This window comes from Lissotriton helveticus, chromosome 12 (assembly GCF_964261635.1).
Source record: "Lissotriton helveticus chromosome 12, aLisHel1.1, whole genome shotgun sequence".
Lineage (NCBI taxonomy): Eukaryota > Metazoa > Chordata > Amphibia > Caudata > Salamandridae > Lissotriton > Lissotriton helveticus.
The window spans coordinates 33,090,534-33,113,611 of NC_136073.1; the positions used below are offsets into that span (position 1 = coordinate 33,090,534).

At 46.9% G+C, this 23,078-nt stretch overlaps 1 protein-coding gene across 2 annotated transcripts in view; it reads left to right on the plus strand.

Annotated features, from left to right (window-relative positions):
• The window catches only part of SRRT (serrate, RNA effector molecule), a 157,730-nt gene that overhangs the window by 44,329 nt on the left and 90,323 nt on the right, over nucleotides 1-23,078 (plus strand). For both annotated transcript variants that reach the window (XM_078669832.1, XM_078669833.1), the window contains exons 5-6: nucleotides 15,232-15,420; nucleotides 20,242-20,411. In XM_078669832.1, coding sequence (XP_078525958.1) covers nucleotides 15,232-15,420; nucleotides 20,242-20,411 — 359 coding nt within the window. The remainder of the gene's footprint in view (nucleotides 1-15,231; nucleotides 15,421-20,241; nucleotides 20,412-23,078) is intronic.

A 23,078-nucleotide genomic window follows, 5' to 3' on the forward strand; every position in this document is an offset into this window, starting at 1 on the left:
ATGGATCATTTTAGCCTTCATTCAATGTTGTTCAGGGCATGTGCTTTGAACACTACATAACTTCTGGGTGGATATGGGCCACTCTTCTGGCAGTCTGCCTGTTATCCTGTTGGAATGAAACCTAGTTTAGAAATGCATGTAGTTCAGCCTTCTGTCGATACCCTAGGGAAGGGATGGATAATACCCTCTGTTCCTCTAGAGTTGAAATAAGTTCCCAAAAATTTATTTTAGGAGTTTTATATAGCACTTGCTGGACCCGAGGGTATCTGAGCGCTTCACAACAAGTAACTTATGTGCAAATGGGTAGTACAGAGAATAAAGGGGAACATTGCGAAGCGGCCATATAAGTAGTAGCAGGTACCTGTGCATGGAGACAACTAATACATTATACGTTCCTTTACAGAGACATAGAGCAACTGTCACCGTACCGCTGACGTAATGCACAGGAAGATAAAAGTCTAGTTTCAGCGAGGGTGACTTAGTAATGTAACCCGGTAAACCCCAGTCTTTGGGACGAAAGTCTTGAGGGTTTCTTGACGCAACAGTACGAGTCTCTGGGAGGTTTTCTAAATAAGGTCACCTAATTAGAGTTGGCGGGGGTGCCAGTTAAAGTACTTCCTTGTCTCCTATCTGCTCGCTTAAGAACGATCCAGGAAGAGGAGTTTGAGCAGGCTTTTGAATTTTGGAAACGAGGGGATTGTTCTGATGTGAGGGGAATGGAGTTCCAGATTTTGGGAGCGTTTCCAGCAAACTATCTGGTCACCGTTTTTTGTTTGCGAGTTTTTAGCGGGATGAGTAGAAGGGTATTGGTGCTTTTGAGGTTCCTGGACTGGCCAGCTCTTTTGAGTTTGGCGGCTAGGTATTCTGGTTTTCCTGTGTGGAGGGCTTTGTGCGTGAGGCAGGCGGTTCTGAAGCTGGCTCCTAACTCAATTGGGAGTTATTTGAGTTCCCTGAGTGCAGGGGAGATGTGTTCGAATTTTTTAGTTCCGGTGACCAATCTGGCTGCTGCATTGAAGGTTGTTTTCAAGGGGGCGAGGTGGGATTTTGCAGTGCCAGTCAGGGCTGCAATCCCGTAGTCGATTCTGGCGAGCACCAGTGCTTGGGTGGCTTGTTGGAGGTCCTTGGGAGGGAGGAAGGGTTTTATTTTGTATAATAGCCTTAAGTTGAGAGACGCTTTTAGCTGATCTAGAGATGTGATTTTTCATGTCCAGTTTTGGGTCAAGGGTGATACCTAGAGATTTTATCGAGACCGCCAGTGAGATGTTGCTATTGAGGGCGTCAATAGCTTTGAGCCATTCTGCATTTGGGGGATTTCATCTTTGTTGGAGATGAGGAGTATTTCCGTTTTCTCTTGAGTTTCAGATGGTTACTTGAGAGCCACTGTTGTACCTCTCTGAGCGTGGCGATGAGTCTCTGGAGGTCCTCAATGGAAGTGGTTGCTAGATATAACTGCGTGTCGTCAGCATATAGGTGGAAAGGGATGTTGGATTTCCTGAGTAGAGAGGTGAGGGGTTCGATGTAAATGTTGAAAAGTTGAGGGGAGAGCACTGACCCTTGTGGAACACCTCTGGTAACTGGGTGGAGGTCGGATTTTATTCTTTGTGACCGGTTGTGGAGGAAGGAGGAGAACCAGAGGAGGACTGTTTTTTTCAATACCAGCCCTTTCTCGAAGAACCTTGAGGAGAAGCTTGTGATCAACTGTGTCGAATGCAGCCGATAGGACCAGGAGGATGAGTAGACAGCATTGGTCCGAATCCAGTGACTTGTGTAGGTCGTCTATGACATTGAGGATTGCAGTGTCAGTGCTGCTGCCTTTTCTGAAGCCTGATTGATGGGGATCTAGAAGGTTAATGTTGTCCAGGTGTTGGGTCAGTTGGGGGAGTACACATCTTTCCATGATTTTGGACAGAAGAGGTAGGTTCGAGACTGGTCTGAAGTTGTTCAGATCCTCCGTATCTAATCCTGGCTTTTTCAGCAGAGGTGTGACTTGACCAACTTTGAGGCAATCTGGTGCGACCCCTGATCTCAGTGAGCTGTGAAAAAATCTGGCCCACCCCCCAAAATCAAGCGTTTTAATACACAATTCTAGCATAACAAATGAGACAACTGCAGTTTCATCAAGGCATTATCAAATATAACCAGTATTGGGCAAATCAAAGTATAACCTGTCACATCGTAAGTGCATAACATATCCCACTTTTAAGAAAGAACTGAGTGCTGACATACTATTATCGAACATTTTTAGGTCTCGCGACCTATCGATGCGCGCATGCGCATCGAGCGGAGCGAGAATTCAAGCGGCGAAAACATCATGAAACCACCAGCTTTTTGCTGGCGTTTTCATGAAGTTCATGTGAACCACGTGTTCAAACATGAACGCGCATCAGCCTCCCTCCATTTGCCGCAGAGCACATCAAAGGGCTTCGCCCAGCGTGCGCTCTGCGGCTTCTCCTCCCCTAATTAGTCATTTTCGCCGCCCCCCTGCCCGCCGTGTCGCATTTCTCCTCCCCCCTCCCCTTCTCTGCCTTCTGCCTTCCTTTCCCGGCGCACGCATTTTTTTTTTTTTTTTACAAGCCATAAAATGAGATACTGTTTGTTGGCTTACAACACACAAGTCTCGTAGTACTGTTTCTCCCACCTGAAACCAAAGCAAACAAGAGCCACCTTCGTACCTCGAGTAAGGACGTGCAGGCTGTTTGGCTAATCATCTACACGACCGTTATGAGTCGTATAAGTGATTCATTTTCACCCAAACAGCTTCATGTCAAACTGCTTGATCCTCGTCGCTGTTTAGGCATTAAGCGCTGTGATCTGTTAGCAAGCAGCAGCTCTCTCCAAACAACCCCCGCCTACCCCGCCTTCCAACACAACACAAGCGAGCCTGCTGCCTCGGCGAGCACAGGGTTCAAGGTTTAGAGAGAGATCATGAAATGAAACGGCTTCTATTAAATGATGCAAGTGTTGAAGCCTGTCGAGCTTGCATGTACCCCGTATCTGCACACTTCTCAGCACGGTGTGTATTGCATTTAAGGACTTTACCTTACATTTGATCTTCCTTGCTTTTCAGCTTTCAGCCTGGCTCTCTGATAGTTCAGCAATCGAGGGAGGGCAGCTGCAGAAACAGCGAACAACCATTGCCAGACTACAGTGGTTCATCGACACATGGCTTCATTTTCAGCTTCCTGGGATTTGACTTTCCACGTGGGAAGGCAAACACTATTGTTAACAAGCATTGGCATTGCCAATAGGTCTCGCTTGTGGGACCTTATAAGTATTTAGTTTTGCAGCACAATATCCGATTATGCAACAAGGATATTGTGCTGCAAAACTAAATACTTATAAGGTCCCACAAATGCGAGACCTATTGGCAATGCCAATGCTTGTTAAACAATAGCCCACACACGAGTGAAAGATTCCTAACCTCCGCAACGGAACTATAGCGGAAGATCCTTGAGAATCTGCAACATTAGGAACATGAAGAAATTCATCCACCTTACATGCATGTAAAGAAAAAACTCTACATCACATGTCTTTGCTGTGGCAGAGCCTGTGGGGGGAGAAGATGTGCAGAGTAACGAGATGGGAGGAAAAGAGACAGGAGTGAGACAGCAGACCATTAAATAAGATGGAGTTTTCGAGAAAATGTGGCCTAACTAAAATGTCAGCAATTACATTTCTATACATATTAAACTCTTTCAACTGTAATCGTTATTTTACAATGTATGCACTAAATGCATAACAAAAACTATTCATCAAAAAGGTTTCATAAAAATACAGAACCCAGGAAAAACTTCGGCAATAGCAGTGCTTCCATCAGCTTTGAGGTAGGATCCTCACACTCTACATCCATACGCTTTTCTGTGGAACGTTGTCTTTCTATTGTGTCCGAAATAGAATGCTTCTTTGTTTGGTAGCAGCAGCTTTGCACTATTTTCTTTAACCCTTTTCCTCTGAGTACTAGCTTTTGTGTTCTTGCTCAAAGATGCAGGTTTGGACAGCTAATTAATGTGAAGTACTTTTGGGGTATAAATCAGTGTTGTTACCCTGTGTCAAAATATGCATTCTTTTTCCCTCCAAAGGATCAGTATGTTTTTTCAAAGTGGTACTAAAAAATATTTAGTCAGAATAAAACAAAGATATTTCCATGTTCTTAGTCCTGTATAGGCCATTTAGCGGCTGCTCAAATTTCCCTAGCCATTGTTTGATTACTGTACAGTAATCTGGTGGAAATGACAGGCAAGCCCTTTAGTAAGTTCTATGTATTGCCCCTAGAAGGAATTTGCTTCCTGTAGGAAGTTGGCTCTTTATATAGTCGACCAAAAAGAGGTACACTGTGTAAAGACTCCAGGCAAACCCCAAAGGAATTACAGAGGCACAAATGACACCCCAAATGCTCTTTTGTTGTAGTGTCCTGGTCTAGTGCCCCTCTCTAGACACTCTTGCTGCCAGCTTTGTCAGTCCACACTAAGCCAGAAGATGCCTGTTCGGTTCCGGGTGACTGCTGCCAGCTAGACATCCCCTAACCTCGCCCTCCATTGTGCCCATATCTGCCTTATTTTGCCTTATTTGCTTTGATCTCTTCTATGTTTTGTGCCTTTGTGTTTCTGCTGCTACGCTGGGTGACTTGCTAAAGTCACCACCCCCTCCCACTACTGCTGTTTCCTGCTCCCACCCTTCTCGCTCCCCACCACACGGCTTGCCCCTCCCACCTTCTAGAACTACAAATGGAGGCCACTGCGTGGCCCCATTGAGCATCCCTAGACAAGGTTCAGTGCGCAGCTCTCCAGCCACTCCTGCCACCAGCCTTGTTTGTCTGCACTTCGCCAGAAGACGCTGGTTCGGTCCCGTGTGAATGCTACCAGCTTGACGTCCCCGGACCTCACCCTCCATTGTGCCTATATCGACTTTATTTTGCCTTATTTGTTTTATTTTATTTATTTTGTGCCCTTATTTGTAGCCACTGTGCCAGGTGACGCGCTGCAGTCACCCCCCACTCCCGCCTTTTCCCGCTCCCGCCCTTCTTGCTCCCAGTCCTCCAGCCTAGACCCTCCCAGGAATACAAATAAAGGCTGCTGCACAGCTGCTCCACTGGCACACCAAAGGCAAAACCTCCCAGGAGTTCCTGGCCCTGAACCTCGGACACCGCAACGCCTACTGCTTCACGTCCTCTCTGCGGTCTACCAAAGGACCCTTCACCTCCTACCACTGCCACTTCTCCTGCTACACACGACCTCCTACCCACACTGGACCCAGCGCGGCGACTGCTCAGAAGACCACAATCAACTCTGACCCACTCCAGTGCATCCTGCTAAACACTCGATCCATCATCAAACACACTACGGAAATCTGGGACACCATCACCACCCTCGTCCTGGCTTTAATCACAGAGACGTAGCTCAACCCCACAGCGGATCCCTACATTGCCTCCGCAACTCCCAACAGCTACAAGATGATACACCGAGGCCGCATCCACAAACACGGTGGGGGGTAATCCATAATCTAAAAGGAAGCCATCAGATGCACCGCCTAAAACGACAACCCAACGCCCCTCCTGGAACTACAAATTGACACCAAAACCACAATAAGAGGCAACCTTGTTTGCAGACCCCAGGGACCCCGACCACCCTTCTGCAGCGCCATCCCAACCCACATCGCCCCCCTCGCCATTGAATCCCTCCACTACGTCCTGCTCGTGATCTCCATTTTCACATCGACCCCAAGCAGGCCAACTCAACCTCCCACCTGGAGAACTTCAACAACATGGGACTCACCCACCTAGTCTTCGAACCCACACACAAAGCCGAACACACTCCACGCCGTCTGTCTTTCCAGCGGCCGAATCCGATTCACACACGTCACAGCGCTCACCTGGAACAGGCCACACCATCATTCTACTTTACCAACTCCGATGCCCAACACAGCATCACCAAGCACCACAGCGCCACCCACCATTGCTGGGGAATGGTACACCACCCGAAAGATCAACAGATCTCGTCTAGGCCGTCCATAAGTTCTCCGCCTGGATCGACCAATGCACCAACCGAGTCGCCCTGCTGAAGGCAGCAAAAACCAACAAAACATGTCGCCTAGTATACCTCCGAGCTCAGGACCACCAAGCGAAATTGTTACCGACTTGAGAAGAGATTTGCGCATCACCAAGGAACCCTTTGACAGTCGCACTCAAAGCAGCCCTCAGCGACTACCACCTGCCCAACTAGAAGGCCAAATGAATAGCCATCACTAACAGCATCAACATCGCGGCGAACAGCACGCAGGACCTCTTCAAAATCTCTAACCGGGCAGCCACAGAGAACACCGTGCACCCATCCCAATAACTCTGCGATACCCTCTCAAACTACTTCCACAGAAGATTGCTACCATCTACCCTCTCAGACTACTTCCATCTACAACTTCGACCCCACCACTCTAGGCCTCCACAATCTCAACCAACCTACAAACACCAGCCAAATGATAACAACTTGGTCTCACTTGACACCCAGACCACCACGAACATCTTGTCATCTGCCCACTCCGGAGCACTCGGTGACCCCTCCAGCCCCACCAATTCTTCAGCCTTTGAGCCAGCAGTCTGCCAGAACTCACCAGCATTCTCTATTCCTCCATCTCCGCAGCAACTTCCCCAGATAGATGGAAACAAGCAGAGGTCAGACCCCTCCCAAAGAAGCGCTCTGCTGACCACAGCGACCTCAGAAATTACTGTCTGATCTCCCTGCTCGCATACCCAGCCAAAGTACTTGAAAGCCATCAACCAACTCACGGACTACCTGGAATGAAACCACCTATTCAACACCTGACAATCTGGATTCCAGGCCAACCACAGCACTGAGACTGTGCTTATCGCTGCCACAGATGCCACCTTGACCTGGGAGATACTCCAGCCCTGATCCTCCTCCTGCCTCTGCAGCGTTCAGCAAAGTCTCTCACCTCATCCTCATCGACAAACTCCACAATATCGGCATACAGCAACATGCCCTCAAGTGGATTTCCTCATTCTTCTCAGGACACACACCGAGCATCCAAATACCTCTGTTCATCTCGCTCCTAAGGACATCATATGCGGCATCCCCTAAGAATCATCCCTCAGCCCCACCCTATTTAACATCTAAATCCCTCCCCTCCTCCCCCCCTCGTAGATGTTCTCAGACCCCATGGACTCAACATAATCTCCTACGCTGATGACACCCTACTCATCCTCTCTGTCTTACCGACGACCCCACCAACGCCAAACCAACTTTTGCAACGCAGTTACCGACTGAGCCATATAGATGAGACAATTGTCTCAAACGCAACAAAACAGAAATACTGATCTTTGGAAAAGACACCTCCGCATGGGACCACAGCTTGGGGCCAGCAGATCTTGGACCAACCCCCACACCGACAGACCATGCACGCAACCATGGCATCATCCTCGACAGCCAACTAACTATGAAATGTCAAGTACAAGCAGTCGCCTCTTCGTGTGTCCACACCCTGCGCATGCTCTGCAGAATCTTCAGATGGATCCCAATCAACACCAGAAAGACCGTCACACAGGCCCTCACCACCAGCCGCCTCGACTACGGCAATGCTCTCTACACCTTTCCAACAAACTCAGACTCCAGACCATACAGAACTCTGCAGCCAGACTCATTCTGGACCCTCCACTGGCTTCCCATTCAGAAGAGACGCCTACACAACCAAGAACCTTCCTACATCGATTGCCCGAACTTCCACCTGCCCGAACTTCCACCTGCCTGCAAGACAACTGCATTTCACCTCACTTGCCCCTTACATCCGCTGCAGCAGGGGGTGCTCCTTCTCCTGTATCGCCCCCAAGACCTGGAACGACCTGTTCCTCCATCTCAGAGCAGCACCCTCCCTAGCACACTTCAGAAAGCAACTCAAGATGTGGCTCTTCGACAGACACAGCACCCTCAGCGCCCAGATACTTCGACAAAGACTCTGCGCCCAGGGGTGACAGTGTTGCGCTTTACAAATACTGATTGATTGACTGAGCATTTAGGTATATCAGAGGGTAGTACTAAGCATTTATTGCACACACAAAGGCAGTATGTGAGAAACACACTCAAAAGAAATCCAACACCAATTTGTAAAAATAACCCTTCTCTTTTATATCGATTTAAATACTAAGATCATTGGAATCAGGTAAGTACTTTTTGAGTTATGAATTTGTATACGTTACGCTGCAATTTCTCGAGCTGTAATGTTATCCTATGGGGTAAAACAGGTATTGCTTTTGTGCACTTGTCAGTGACTTACGAGACCCTTCTCCTGGAATTAAGTGAGTTTGGGGAAAGATCCATGGCCATACCATCAAGGTCACAACGAGAGGTTCTGGAGCGTCTGAGTGTAGAGGTGTTACTGTGTTGGGGGTCCCATTCACTTCAGTGAAGAGCAGTCCTGTTAGAAAGAGGCTGCAATCTGGGGGTTGGGAGGGGCAGTCTGGGGAAAGGCAATGGTGGGCCCTACCCTTGAGGGGCTCGGGCACACAGACACCTTTGATCCACTTCGCAGGCTGTAGGGCTCTGCTGCATTGGTGTCTTTTTGGCGTCTGGCTCATGTGCTGGAGTCACTCGTGGTTGGAGGGAGCCTGTAGAGGGAGGCTGCAGGCAGTGAATGGAAGTCCAGTCTGAGTAAACTTAAGGGTTGGCTTAGCTTTTGTGGGTCTGGGGACCTCGTTTGCATAGTCCCCTCCCTTGGACTCTGGCTGTGGAGTGTGGATGCAGAGGCACTTTAAGGCGTTTGGTGGTGGCAGTCGATGGCTCACTACTTTGGCCTGCAGAAAAGGGACAAACATGACAGCTGGGCCACTATCAATGTGGATCTTGCTATTTCTGAAGTCCCTCGATGTGCAGGTCTGTCTTCCTTTGCGTTCGTGTCCGGACTAGACAAAACTAGCCTTGGTTGCTGAAAGGGGTCTGGTACCCCAGGTATTGGTACTACGTAGCTTTCGTTGGTCCTGGCATCCTCTCACTTGGAGGGAGGATGAATCTGACCTGGTGGAGCACTGTGACCTTCTCCTAGGTGGCTGCAGCGTCTGTAGTTCCCGTAGGCGGCAGGCAGGACAGTAAACAGGACCTTGCTTCTTATGTGCCTGTGGCTGCAGGGGAGTAGCTCCTCTACTCCAAGGGAGTTTGTTGTGTGGTTGGCGATGCACTGGTACCCCTCGCGGATTCTTGGAGTATGCACAGTGGCAGGACAAGTTGGTTGCTCCACGAGTATCTGGTGCAGCAGCCAGGCTGGCAAGGTTGGTGCACAGGCAGTCCTGCTCCTCTGTTTGCAGGTCAGCAGTCTCCTTTGTCAAATCCTTCTTTTGTGCCAATCGAAATGTAAAGTATTGGCCTCGGGTGCCACCTAAATAATGTATTTTAGGGCATTGCAGGGAGCGTCTGGTATTAGCCAATGGACTACCTGCTTTTAGTGTGACTACACCCTCTATATGACCATTCCCTGTGGGAAGTGGGCATAACTCTGACCCAGAGGACCAAATTACACCACAAACCAAAATGGTGGAATTTGCCTAGCAATATTCACTTCAGGAAGCCCACCTTGGGGGTGGTACCAGCCCGAGGGTGAGCATGTCTAATGACCAGATCATTTTCCCTCCTGTGCTGATGCCAAATAGGCCCAGTGCATAGGGTGGTTTTTCTCCTGTCCGAGGGAAGCCAGTGCAGGGGGCGGAGGTCTTTGATGCCTCCTGCCTTGATATGCAGATGAGTAGCCCTCCTGCCATAGCAGGCTTTGTTTCCGACCTCCCAAGATCATGGGCTTTCACCTCCAGGGGATCAGAAATACATCTGTGGTGGCAGGCTTGTCAGAGACCGTCTGTCAAGACACTAGAGAGTGGTAGGTTTTCAGGGAGTACCTCTAAAGTACCTTCTGGGTGCATGTATTAATCCAACACTTAAATCTGAGCGGGTTTATTAATACAAGGTGTTTGATACCAAACACAAAGTTTCACTGAAGCAATTCTGTAGCTAGGAAACTCGTTCTGACCAGTGCCCAGTGGTAAACATTGTTTAGTGGCATTGCAGGGAGCGTATGGTATTAGCCAATGGACTAGTGGTAAACATTGTTTACCACAAATACTTTTCCCCGCAGGGAATTACAATACCATTACTCTGCAAGTTGTAATGACTTGCAGAGGGGCAGAAGGTGTTGGATTTAATCACCTTCCCTACTGTTGCACATACTGGAGTTGGAATAATTAATTATACTATTCCCTTCCCTCCTCCCCCCATGAGGCGTTGTAATGGCATGCTGTTGTAATACCCTGTGGGGGAAAAAGCATGTGTTAAAAGAGGTATATTCATGCCCAGTACATACCTTAAGATAGCTTCACTGTTCACTTTTACCGTCAGTAATTGAACTGGCCAGCACAGGGGCATATCAGCACATGCAGATAGGTCCTCACATGTAATATAAGGCACCCTGCCGTAGGACTCTTGATCCTGCTTACAAATATTACGTGCAGTGTTAGGGGAGATGGCAAACAGGGTCTGTGCCTTGTCATCTTTTAATTTTTAAGAGCACCTTGTCAACACATCCTGCAGTGGCAGTCTGAAGGAGTTGGTGGCAGGTCCTTTAGAGTGGCACAATATATGCTGCAGCTCTTTGGGGACCCTCTTTAGTACCTATGCCCTAGTTACCAGACGTTCCACTTACTAGGGACTTGCAGAGGTGGTACAGGGCTGTTCAATTGGGGATCAATTGATCAGTGAACTTGTTATGGGGAAAACTTTGGCCCTGGAGGACCTGGTTAGCAGGAACCCAATGCATTTTGTCAAAGTTGCATTAAATTCCAGCCCAAAAGGGGGGTGACTTATGAAAAGATTAGAGATTTCAGATTTGTGTTTGATGAGAAACAAAAGCATTAACCATGCTGTCTGTAGCTGATCCTTCAAAAAAGTTGTAGTTTATTATCCTTAATTTCTCCACATCTTTCACCTCTCCTCTCTGGTGCAATGACTGGGAAGGAGGGTGGGCAGTGTAGTGCACAGATGACTTTCAATGAAAAGAATTTTTGAGAAAAATTGCTGTTGAAAATATGTGAAACGGGCTGAAATGTTATCTTGATCACTTGTGTTCAAAGGGCACTTCCACTCGCAGAGCTGTAATGTCAGTGCACAAAGTCTGAGTTGCCCATATATGTATTTTCTGTTTAGGGTTCATTATTTAGTATGGAATGTTAAATATTCAATGGTCTGCAGTTGCCTTCACACTTGACGGGGCAATAATTTGTGGTTGCCAGTATTTTGGGTCCTCTTGGCAACATTGATCCCAGGATACCCGTCTAATCCCAGTTCACCTCTAGTTTCAAACCTAATCGTAAACTTTCGGTCGGTGAGCGGACCCCGCATAAAGGGTTTGGGTAAAGCTGCAGGGGTTGGGACCTACAATATGTATTTATGAGATATTGTAAAAACGAATGTTACTTAGTCCATAATTAATTTTAACTTTCACCATAATCAATATTGAGGGGTCCCCGTCTAGATACATAAAATAATTTACCTTTAAATGCCCTGTTATAACATAATTCTCGAACCACCCGCAGGAAGAGCCGCACTTGTGAAAAAAAACAAATTGGCGAATGACTGGGCAAGTGTCCACTTCAAAATGACTGATCTCACCTGCAGACTTGAAGTTTAGCTAACCATTCCTTCTCCCAAGGATTCATTAGCTGTCTCACTACTCTGTAACATTTATCTACAAACTGCTTGTAGCAAGTGTGTGTCCTTGTGCGGGGCTAATCTTCCTACCAGCAAATCTTTTATGGCCACCATCTGAGAATCCTAGGTCTTGCAGCTGAGATACTGCCTTGGCTTGCATTTACTTTTTTAGTTATTTGGTAACATTTGGGTCTGAGGCACCCAACTAGCATTACATCATCCAAGAGATTCTGTAGAATTACCTCAGTTGCTGTTTGGCAGTTGAACTTGCATCCTACCTAATGGGAGAAATGAGAACTCATCCAAGTCAGGCTGTGGTCATGACCCCCGACTCGGTTGACGAGCACAAAACGAGGCCTAGTAACTTGCTTTCTATTGAATTACTAGAAGATGCAGACAAACTGGCAAAAACAAAAAGCACTTTCCGCAGATAATGGTTTAAATCTGCCCCCTTCTTTTTTTCAGTTTTTTTCCTTCCTTCTAGTTTTTTAATCTTTAAAGGAGATCTTTTTTTAAATCTGTTTTTATTGTTTTCGTACAAAACATCGGCATGAAGAACAAAAAAGCAAATGTTTACATGTTGCAATTAGTTCCCAGAACCTTTGATACTTATCACTGTGCAAACCACCAAACACCTGGCTACTGTCAATGAGACCCTTCGGTGGTTCACCCAACACCTGTCCCTCACCCATCCCCCAACTCTTCATCTGAACTATCCTCAGCCGAATCAGGTATCGGTCCACAAATGTCTCCCCGGTATGTATTCCATGCCGCCCATATTTTGGTCCATTTCTGGGGGCATTTTCGATTTATGTATACCGTCCTTTCCGTTATCATGGTGAGGTCCATATCTCTACACCAGGTTGTCAGCGAAGGCAGTTCCGCTGCTCCCCATTTCTGTGCTATGTTCCGCTTCGCTACCATGAGTCCCAACGTGACCCATGCTTGCCCAGGATGTGTAACACCATCCACTCCGGATCACCGACCGACCGACCCCTGCCCACACCACGTCTTCAACATGGCCGACTCCACCATCGCACCCCAACTCCGGAACATCATAAACGCCTCCTTCAACACCGCCACCTTCCCGGAGAGCTGGAAGCACGCCGAGATCAGCACCCTCTTGAAGAAACCTACAGCGGACCCCACCGATCTCAAAAACTTCCGCCCCATCTCGCTCCTCCCTTTTCCTGCTAAAGTCATCGAGAAGATCGTCAACAGACAGCTGACCGCCTTCCTCGAGACGAACGGATCCCTCGACCCCTCGCAGTCCGGCTTCAGAGCCAACCACAGCACCGAGACCGCCCTCATCGCAGCCACCGACGACATCCGGACCCTGCTCGACAAGGGGGAAACAGTGGCCCTCATCCTCCTGGACCTCTCCGCTGCGTTCGACACGGTCTGCCACCGCACCCTAGTCCAGCGCCTCAGCAACATCGGTATCCAAGAGAAGGCACTGGAGTGGATCATCTCGTTCCTCGCCGGAAGAACACAAAGAGTCCGCCTCCCCCCGTTTCGCTTCGAGGCCACCGAAGTCATCTGCGGCGTCCCGCAAGGATCTTCACTCAGCCCCACCCTCTTCAACATCTACATGAAACCTCTCGCAGCCATCGCATGCCAGCACAACCTCAACATCATCTCTTACGCCGACGACACCCAGCTGATCCTCTCCCTCACCAGAGACCCCGACACCGCCAGAACCAGCCTACACGAAGGGATGAAAGACGTCGCCGAGTAGATGAAGGACAGCCGCCTGAAACTGAACTCGGACAAGACGGAAGTCCTCATCCTGGGATCTTCGCCCTCCGCCTGGGACGACTCCTGGTGGCCCCCAGCCCTGGGCACCGAACCCAAGCCAACCGACCACGCACGCAACCTGGGCTTCATCCTGGACCCCTCCCTCTCGATGACCAGACAAGTCAACGCCGTCTCCTCATCGTGCTTCAACACCCTGCGTATGCTTCGCAAGATCTTCCGCTGGATCCCGACCGAGACCAGGAAGACTGTCACCCAGGCACTCGTCACCAGCCGACTGGACTACGGAAACGCCCTCTACGCCGGAACCACAGCCAAGCTACAGAAAAGACTCCAGCGCATCCAGAACGCCTCCGCCCGACTCATCCTGGCTGTCCCCCGACTCAGCCACATCTCCAGCCACCTGAGGAACCTGCACTGGCTCCCCGTCGACAAGAGGATCACGCTCCAGCTCCTCACCCACGCACACAAGTCTCTCCACGACCTGGGCCCCAAGTACCTCAACGACCGCCTGACCTTCTACACGCCCACCCGCCAGCTACGGTCCACCAGCCTCGCCCTCGCAGCCGTACCACGCATCCGAAGAGCCACCGCCGGAGGAAGATCCTTCTCTTACCTGGCTGCCAAGACTTGGAACTCCCTCCCCATCCACCTTCGGCTGACCCAGGACCATCTCGCCTTCAGGAAACAACTCAAGACCTGGCTGTTCGAGCAGTAGCATACCCCTCCCCCCAAGCGCCTTGAGACCCTCCCGGGTGAGTAGTGCGCTATACAAATGGCATGATTGATTGATTGATTAATAAAGTAGATCTTTTTAAATACTCCAGGATTTGTGTAACCTGTTATGTTGAATCAGTCTGTTGCCTTGCTGCGGTCTGTTCCTGTTTGTGGACAGATAATGAATGTCATTGTTATTCAGATTGCAGCCTCATGACCCTCAGTGCAGGGGATGTAGTGTACTTCCAAAGTCATAGAAGTCTAATGTAGCTGTGAATGATCTTTGACGTTATCAAAGTCCCATTCTTACTTTGGCATTACACAGACTTGGGAATAATTTGACACACCATGTTCATAACCCGAATAATTAGGCTGGCTCAAAACAACCGTTCTTAATTTGTCTTTCATTGTGCTACTCCTGTTTGTGTGCTGTTAGAGGGAGCACTTCTCACACCATAATTTCTGGGTGGAATTTATTTATTTCTCTTCTCCTCTGTTTTTCTTTATGGAGTGCTATAGAGCAAACTTGCCAAGGCGAGAATAGTATCCAGTAAAATGTGTAACCAGAGTTGGAAGGAGGACTTACTGAACTAGGTAATAATTATAAAAACTGGGACATGGATAGAACTGATGTTCTGTTTTCCACCTATCAGGCCTAAGTGATCTCACACAATTTATTCAAACTATTCATTTGGTTACAGGTTAACCATGGTCTGCTAGTGTAGTAGACACTTCTGCCCCTCATAAGTTTAGCTTTGAGTAAAGGTTGCTTCTTGTAAATTGACTGCATAATTATTCACTTGTTCTACTGTATTTTCCCTCCCCATGTATTCAGCATCAACACAGAGTTTTCATCTTTGGAACTGTTTACACCCATACATTCAGGTGTTGGTTCTAGCATAGTCGCAGAGCTTGTCAAAGGAGTTTGGACTGATCAAATTTTTTTTTTTTACAGTAGATGGAATGTCTTATTGAAACAAAGAAACCAAGCTCTGTCTAATACGTCGAACATGACAAAAGGCAACACATTATTCAGTCATACTGATCCCTCTCCCTTTTGTTATGCCAGATTGGGAAATCTTGCAGAAATGGACATCGGGCCTCCTGCGCCGGTCATGAAAAGCTTCAAGGAGTTTCTTCTGTCCCTGGATGACTCTGTGGATGAGACTGAGGCCGTCAAACGCTACAATGACTACAAGCTGGACTTTCGCCGCCAACAGATGCAGGATTTTTTCCTTGCACACAAGGATGAAGAATGGTAAGACCCACCTGAATCTCTGTGCTGTTGTCCACATCTCCTTCTATCCCTACTTTCCCTTATATATCCTCCCAGTCACACAAAATGTTTGCATGCCTGTAATCAGAATTGTTTTTTTTCTCCATGTGCTGTTTCTAAGAGACAGACACCCTGCGTCCTAGCAGTCTCTGTAATTAGAATGGTTCAAAATCCACAGCAGGAATGGGTGTGCAGGAAGTAAAGTTATGTTGCAGTTCTCACAAGGATGTCTGTACTGAAAACAACTTCAACTCAGCTGTTGTGTGATGGAGTTCAGAAGGGTCACTAGAAGTATTCTGTGGTGTAGGAACAAATTATGAGACCGGCTTGGTTAAATTATGCCACACCGAAAGGCCTCCTTATAAGTATAAGTATTTAAGGTTTTAGTTACCCGTCGTAATCACACAAACCCAGTCCAACTGGGGATGTTAACACTATAGTAGCATCAATGGCTCCTCTTGAAATGACTGACAGTAGTAATCGGTAACCAAAGGTGGCCATTTAGTGTTTGATGCAACATTACGCTGCGTGGGCTGAATAACTTTTGATCCGCTTGAACTAGGATGAAAGTTGTTGTCAACCTTATTTAGCAGATGATTGTGAAAAAATACTGCTTAATGGCTTTGGGTTTAGTTCTCTTAGGGATGTGTCGCAGTGAAAGTGGGATAGTAAAACAGGCTCTTTGCTCTTTGTATCTGGTGCCCTCAGCAAATGTTAGTGGCAGGAGGAAGACTGGTGTGGCATAGTGTGTTCTGGCAAATCTGGCCGAAAGCTTTATCCAAATCTGCTGCCCTTTGTGTCCAGCAATCTTCATCTTAAGCCTTCGTCTGCTTTCTACAGTGTGTATGGGCTAATCTTCGATCCCCGTTCCTACAGTGTGCTGGCTGCATGCCCTTTGCAGACCCTGAATTCCTATCTCTAGCGTATATGTATCAATGACCAATTGGAAAAGAAAAGTAGCTAAAATCTCCATATTAGTGTCTGGGAGTTGAAAAATAAGGGATCTCTCCAAGCAATATTGTCTCTTGGGAACGGGACTCGTTCTGTATAGACAGCCAGTGCCAACAGCCCTAAATGTGCCAGCGGGTGTGTAGTTCCATGTCCGTGCTTAAAAAGAACTACAATAATTGCCATGTTAATGTTGTTGTGAAAAGATGTCTAAACGTACCATTTGTTTGCCTTACTGCTTTTTTGGTTTTGAGTCACCTAGTTGCTGGAGTGTGAATATTGTTGCTCCTCATTTGTCTCTCCAAAGATGGACTGCAGGAATATTTCATATTAAACTAGCACACTGCCAGTGAGAGTAAGAATAAAAAAGGCAAACCCCAGATTTGCTATGAATTTATGTTTAGACACAAAGCATTCTCCCTTCTTGTCCAGCCCTCTTTGTTGAATTCTCTTTAGCACTGGCATGGTTTGGAAAACACGAAGGCTTCAGACCTGGGCACACATCTTCCTCTTATACTGTGGCCCTTGACCCTGGTGAGTTCTTGGGCTACACAGCTTCACACTGGGTGTCATGGCAGTTGCTTGTTCAGTGTTTCTTTTTAGTTTTTGTAACCTCATGGCGGTGTTTTCTTTACCTGCAAAATGTGCAGTGGTGCTAATCTGTAGAGCTCAAGGAGTCTTACTCTTCCCAGGGGTTTCATGATGTGACTCAAGTCAGAAACGGGTGGGACAAGTTTCAGGGTGGAGATGATGATGTAATTTGAGAGGAGGAGTATGGCTCGGAGAGGAAGGAAGATTGAGTATAAAGGGTCTTGATAGGGCATGGAATATTTGAGTGGTAAAGGTAAACTGGTTGCGATGGAGGACGTAGTGCCATGTAACCAGGAGAAAAAGAACAGCTAAGGAAGGAAAAGTTGAATGAGTGGGTCAAAAAACTGGGTGGGGTAAAGAGATGGGATGTAAAATAGGGAAATAAATGAGTGTGACTAGGAGAGAAGTTACAGTTGGAGGTTGTAGAGATGCCCAATTAGTGCATGAAATGTGTAAAGGACAGAGGGTAAATATCAGGATGATTGAAGTAGGCAGATTAGGACCAGGGACAAAATGGATTAGTTGGATAAGGAAGAGCATGGGTGAAGTTGAGTGAAACACTGAATGAAGTAAGAGAGAACAGCAGAAAAGTAATCTTCGCTTGATGTACAACTCAAAAGGATGAGCATTTTTCCAGCTGGAGTGGGACATCTAATGTTCCTGGAAGGTATAAAATATTAGGGGGCAAGAGGGAAACATTACTTTACGGAGCTGCAACAAATAGCTCAATCTTTGTGGAATTCTGCTTTGAGCCTGGGTCTTGGTCCATGATTAATCTACTGTGTACTACTACTGTGTTGGGGTTTCCAGCAAGAGGAAATGTTGAAGACAAGTAGGACTGTATTATCCAGTTATTCCTCTGAAAGCAACTCTCCTTTACTAACTTTAGCATGTCATTTGGTAAAAATGGAGTTTGGAAACAGGAGTAAAAAAAAAACTGTCTAACCAGGATTTGAGTGGGCGTGTACAATTTGCACGTGTGACATCGCAGCATCCTGATGGGTGTGGCACGTTTTTGCAGTGTTTCATACCTAGGAGATCAGTTCAAAGGTGGAACTTCTTTGATGGAAGGCACAGAAAACATGTTGAAACTTGAGATGTTAATTACCTCTTGGGAGGGGGTTGAAATGTTGTACCAAAACTATTGTAGGGGTAGAATTATTTTGCATATGCACACCAATCCAAACCCCCTAGATTTGTGCAATCCACCTGGCCTTTATAACATTTGTGATCCACCCACCTCTGTTCTTTGACCCCCTTCTCATTGTTTTCCCAAATCAACCCCTCTTCACCTGCAGATTTCTCTCCTAGTTTTATGTTGTCTTTGATGATGTTGATGTTTAATGACCACTTTTTTCCCCTCAAAAGCCAGAAAACAGGAGCAGATTTTGCCGCCCGCATCCTGAAGCAGTTGTGCCATCTTTGGTGTCCAATTTTTTTTGATTTCCAATTTTTTTTTTAGCTAGATAGGGCATGCACTGCGCACAATGCAGTGTTTAGACAAAATAAGTGTTGAGGAATTAGATAGGCAGCTCGGAGACGGCAAAACGTTTTTTAACCCCCAAATATCTGAAGAGACCGTGTTGCGCTTGAAACCAGCCAGTCGGAGGTCCATAAGTATGAAAAACATGTAACTTATTATTTGTCTGACCTCGCCTCTAAATCCGCACAATACCGAAGGTAAAGATGGAGTAAGAGGATTTTTTCATTTTACTGTTTGTTTACTTGCAATGACTTTAAAGTTGTGTTTAATGCTTTTATCTGGCATACATTGGTGTGATTGGTGTGGGCTGTTTTGATGGACCAATGGGATTACTGGGTGGGCTCAGGACAGATGAGTTTCACATCCGATTTGACTACAGGGAAAATTTAACAAGGTTCTTTGTGTCTGCATGAGGTCCCAACACTGTGTCTCGACTCTTGTAACACTGAGCCAGATGTGCCTCTGACCCAGGGAATGTTGTTTTGTCTGTTGTAGCTCTCCCAGATCACCAAACACAAAGCATAGCAGAGTTTGTTTAAATGCATCTGTTCCACAATGGCAGGTGGCCATCCTGGGGAACAGAATGCTTCTTCTGCAGTAAAGGGACATTATGTTTGAGGCAGGATTTTGCAGATCCCCATAGAAGTAACATTGTGAGTGATAACAGAGCACATAGCCTTATTTCCTGATCCCCTTGTTTGGTTTCTCCCCTATACCTCTGTTTTTTTAAATGTCATGATTTGTTTCTGAGCCCTGTCCTCCCTACAACCCACAGTTAAAAGGTGTGGTGAACGGCCATGAGTACAGCTGTTCTTTTCATTTCTCTACCGTAGACAAACCAACTGTTCTCCTTTTATTCTTGCCTTTCTTGTCTACATTTCCCCATTTCAATTGCTGTCTCTTTTCATATTCACTCTCACAGCGCCTTTCTAGAATCACCTTGTGTAGATCACTACATTTTCCCTGACATATTTCTTTGTGTTATCCCGCCCGAGTCTCTTGTAGCTTCTGAACCCTTTGTTTTCTCCTCCCTGAGCTGTTTTCAATTGGCATTGTCTCCTCCAGAAGAGGTCACACACAGGAAATAGTGTTCTATACTCCAGACTGTTACTCTAGCATACTTAGATGACAGAAACAATGCATCTTATCTAGCTATATTAAGGTCTGCATCCAGTCTGGGATTGATTATTTTCAATGCATATCTAGCCTTTGGTCATCTCCTCATATTTAAGTGGATACTTTCACAAAAGTGTTGAATGATCCGCAGCCATCTTTTGCTCAGTGGAAAGGATGCACTCCGCATTTAAGCCACATCTTCGATCTTTAGCATCTGGGTATCGTGGCAAGAGGGGAGTCTAACTTGTGTTGGGACCTCATGCAAAAGCTATTTTATCCTGGATGGGGAAAGTGGTCCAGTTTGGGGCGGGGGGTCTTTCAAGACATGCAGTTTTGAGGGCTAACATAAACTAATGTGCCTTTTTAAGATCATGGATGTGAGTGGGTGGCCCTTAATGTGTCCATTACTGAAGGCAAACTTTTGTCTAAGGTATCTGGTTTCTGTAGCTTGCTGCTTTTATACACAGTGTGATGTGAGCCCAGCAACCTGAGAGTGGGAGCAAATGGTCTCAGCTTGGCTCTACAAAAAAATCACCTAATTGCATAAAAATAAGTTTGGTTATTGCTGTGTTTATTGTTTCTTGTGTCTTGACAAGACTGTCTTGTCCTTTTGCTACCTATTCCTGTGTTGTGACGTGTCCCTACTTTCCGTTTCTGGTGCAAAGGTTTCGTTCCAAGTATCACCCAGATGAGGTGGGCAAACGAAAGCAGGAGGCTGCCAGTGGCCTCCGCAATCGCCTCAACGTCTTCATGTACCTGATCGAGAACCACTGGTTTGATAACATCATGCTTGACCATGATAAGGCCACTGCCATCATCAAGCTGCTGGACGCTGGTAGGTATCAATCACTTGTCCCTCACAGTAAAAGCCTGGTTCATTGCAGTAGCAGCAAGTACAGCATTATTTTAAGATTGTTGCACCACCATAGGTGGTTAGATGGGGCGGTTTCCTGGAAGTGTTTTGGCTCCTCTTGGTTCAGAGAGATTACATATTGTTTTTTGAGGGTTCAATTTTCATTACACTGGTGGCTGTCGCACCAGCATCCCTCCAGCAATACCTACCTGACCTATTTAGTTCTTCCTCACCCTTTGCCACAAAGGTGCTTTTTGTATCAATTCTGGGATACACTGCTCGCTCTTACTCTTGTAGTGTTAAACTGTGGTCCTCTGTCTTTATTGAAGAAAAATGTGCCTTTTGCACAGGTGTCTGAGCACTTGATTCCCGTTCATTCGCGTGCACTGCACAGTTTAGGCATTGCCTCCCCTATTTTTGTCCTTATTTTTTTTCTCCCTCAGTAACGTTGCTGAGTTCAGACCTGAACTGCTCATAATCTTGCTATTCTTCTTGGCTGATTCCTCTACCCGAGTTGACCGATCCCTTTGTGCCTCCCTCCACATTGTTCACAATGGAAGATTCAATCCACCTTACTTAATCTTGTCTCCATAGGCTCAATGTATGTATCAATTATCTCTTTAGTTTCCTTAAGCCTTTCTAATGCAGTTATCCTCCGATTAGAAAATACCACCCATGGGCAAACACTTTGGGCCAACCATGACATATTTAGATTTTTTGACAACCGTTTTGTTACAGACCTACTTGTTAAATCATCTGCTACATCATAAAGTCTTGCCTCTCCCTGTAATTTTTTTAAGCGTTCTGCCTTAAATGTGCACGGTGCAACGACTTTTATTGAAGCAGGCTTTACTTTCATTAACCTTGTAATCTCTAGGGTTATATAAATTTACTTTTTATGTTATTTGTTGAGTGCTTTGCTGCAAGGCCCACAATAATTCTTTTAATTGTAGTCTGTTCCCTCCATTCAAACAGACATGGCTTATTTGTTTAAGTTAGCAGAGTTTTTCAATAAACCTTCTTTGTTTGAGGGCGGCCTTCATAGTGTTTGCTTTGTCATGTCCTTATTGTCCGATTTTAATTGCTCTGCGAAATGTGTGTTAGTGATTAAAGGCAGCTCCAGATATTATGTGCTGAGGTTGGTTTTGATGGCTTGACCAGCAGCGCTTCATTTTCTTGAACGTGGCGTGTGCACTTCTTATTTCAAGTATCGAGTTCCCAGTTCTGCACGCACATTGTTTATAGTTAAACAGCTAAAAAAGTTGTAGGTAGCGAGGGGTACTCCCTTCCAGTACTGCTATAAGTGCAATTTGAAGTTCCAGTGATTGGATCTAAACCAAATATGCATCCTTTGTTTACATGTAAAGTACAGGAAAGTGAACGTCTTTACATAAGTACGTTGTAACATGAGTGTAGGAAGCTGGCTCTGTATATGGTATGCCACTAGGTGGTTATACGGGGCACAGAGGTCAGCGATTCCCTCAGAAGTGTACAGGGCTCAATCTCAATGTAAACCCATAGCGCTCTATTAGTGGTAGTGTGGGCGAGCAGCCTTAGGCCTGACAAAGAGGTGTGTAAGACATTTATTGCACAACACTGACCAATAAGAGATGGGGGAACAGCTACAACTAGTAAAGATCCGCGGAGTCGTCGGGGGCTCTCCTCTGCAAGAGAACGAGCGGCCTCGGACTCGTGGGCCCAATCCTGCAGAGGACGTCGATGGATCCTGGGAGATCGTTTTTTTGCGGTAAGCGGTGTCAAAATCGTCGTTGCAAAGGATTGCATGTTGAGTGAAGTAAAGGAGAGATCTTTGTAGTCGGATGGCTGGTTATTGCAGGGATAAAACCCGATAAGGTAATCCCCAACCAGGAGCTCTGGGGAAGAGCTCCTACCCGGCGGCCATCAGGCTGCTGGCGTCTCACTGGAGGTTGCAGGAAGGACAACAGTGGTAAGTTGAGATGTAGGGGCACTGTCGAGCCAGCTCACCAAGGCCCAGGGGCTTTGGGTGCGGGGTGGCTTTAGACGTCTGGTTCTTCTTACAGGAGCCTGTCGTGGTCGGGGAGAGCGTCTAGATTCAAGCTGCAGTCGTCGCCGTGGAGTCCAGAAGGTTTTCAGCCAATGCTGGGCTTGAGCTCTGGATCGTGGAGAACCTGTTCTGGGTCGGTGGTCCACCTAGACACGGGCCAGAGTCGTAGGGTGCAGAGTGGGCAGGATTCTCGGATCTGGTGGGCACCGGAGCCCTTTGTCTAGGCTCCTTTGTGGACAGAGCCTCTGTCTTCTGGAGTTCTAGTCTTCTTCAGAGGCAGACAATCCTCCCAGGGTTTGTGGAGTCCGCTAGACAGGTGTTTATTTGCAGGGTTTTCAAGGGCTGCAGACAGGTCAATAGGTTTTGGGGCCAAGTCAGTAGGCGTCTTCAGTGTTCTGCACAGCAGGAACTAGTTTCCAGGTCTGGGGTAGCGGCCTAAATACTAAATTTAGGGTCGTGTTAGTATATTAGCAGGCAGTGCATGTGGGCACCTCATCTGCGTTGACTGCACCCTCAATTATGCCACCCTCCTGGGAAAGGGGGCATAGACCTAGACCTGATTTTAGGCGTCTCCCCATGTTTAAGGCATGGACTGAAAGATGTGCTTCAACTCGCCTCCCCCA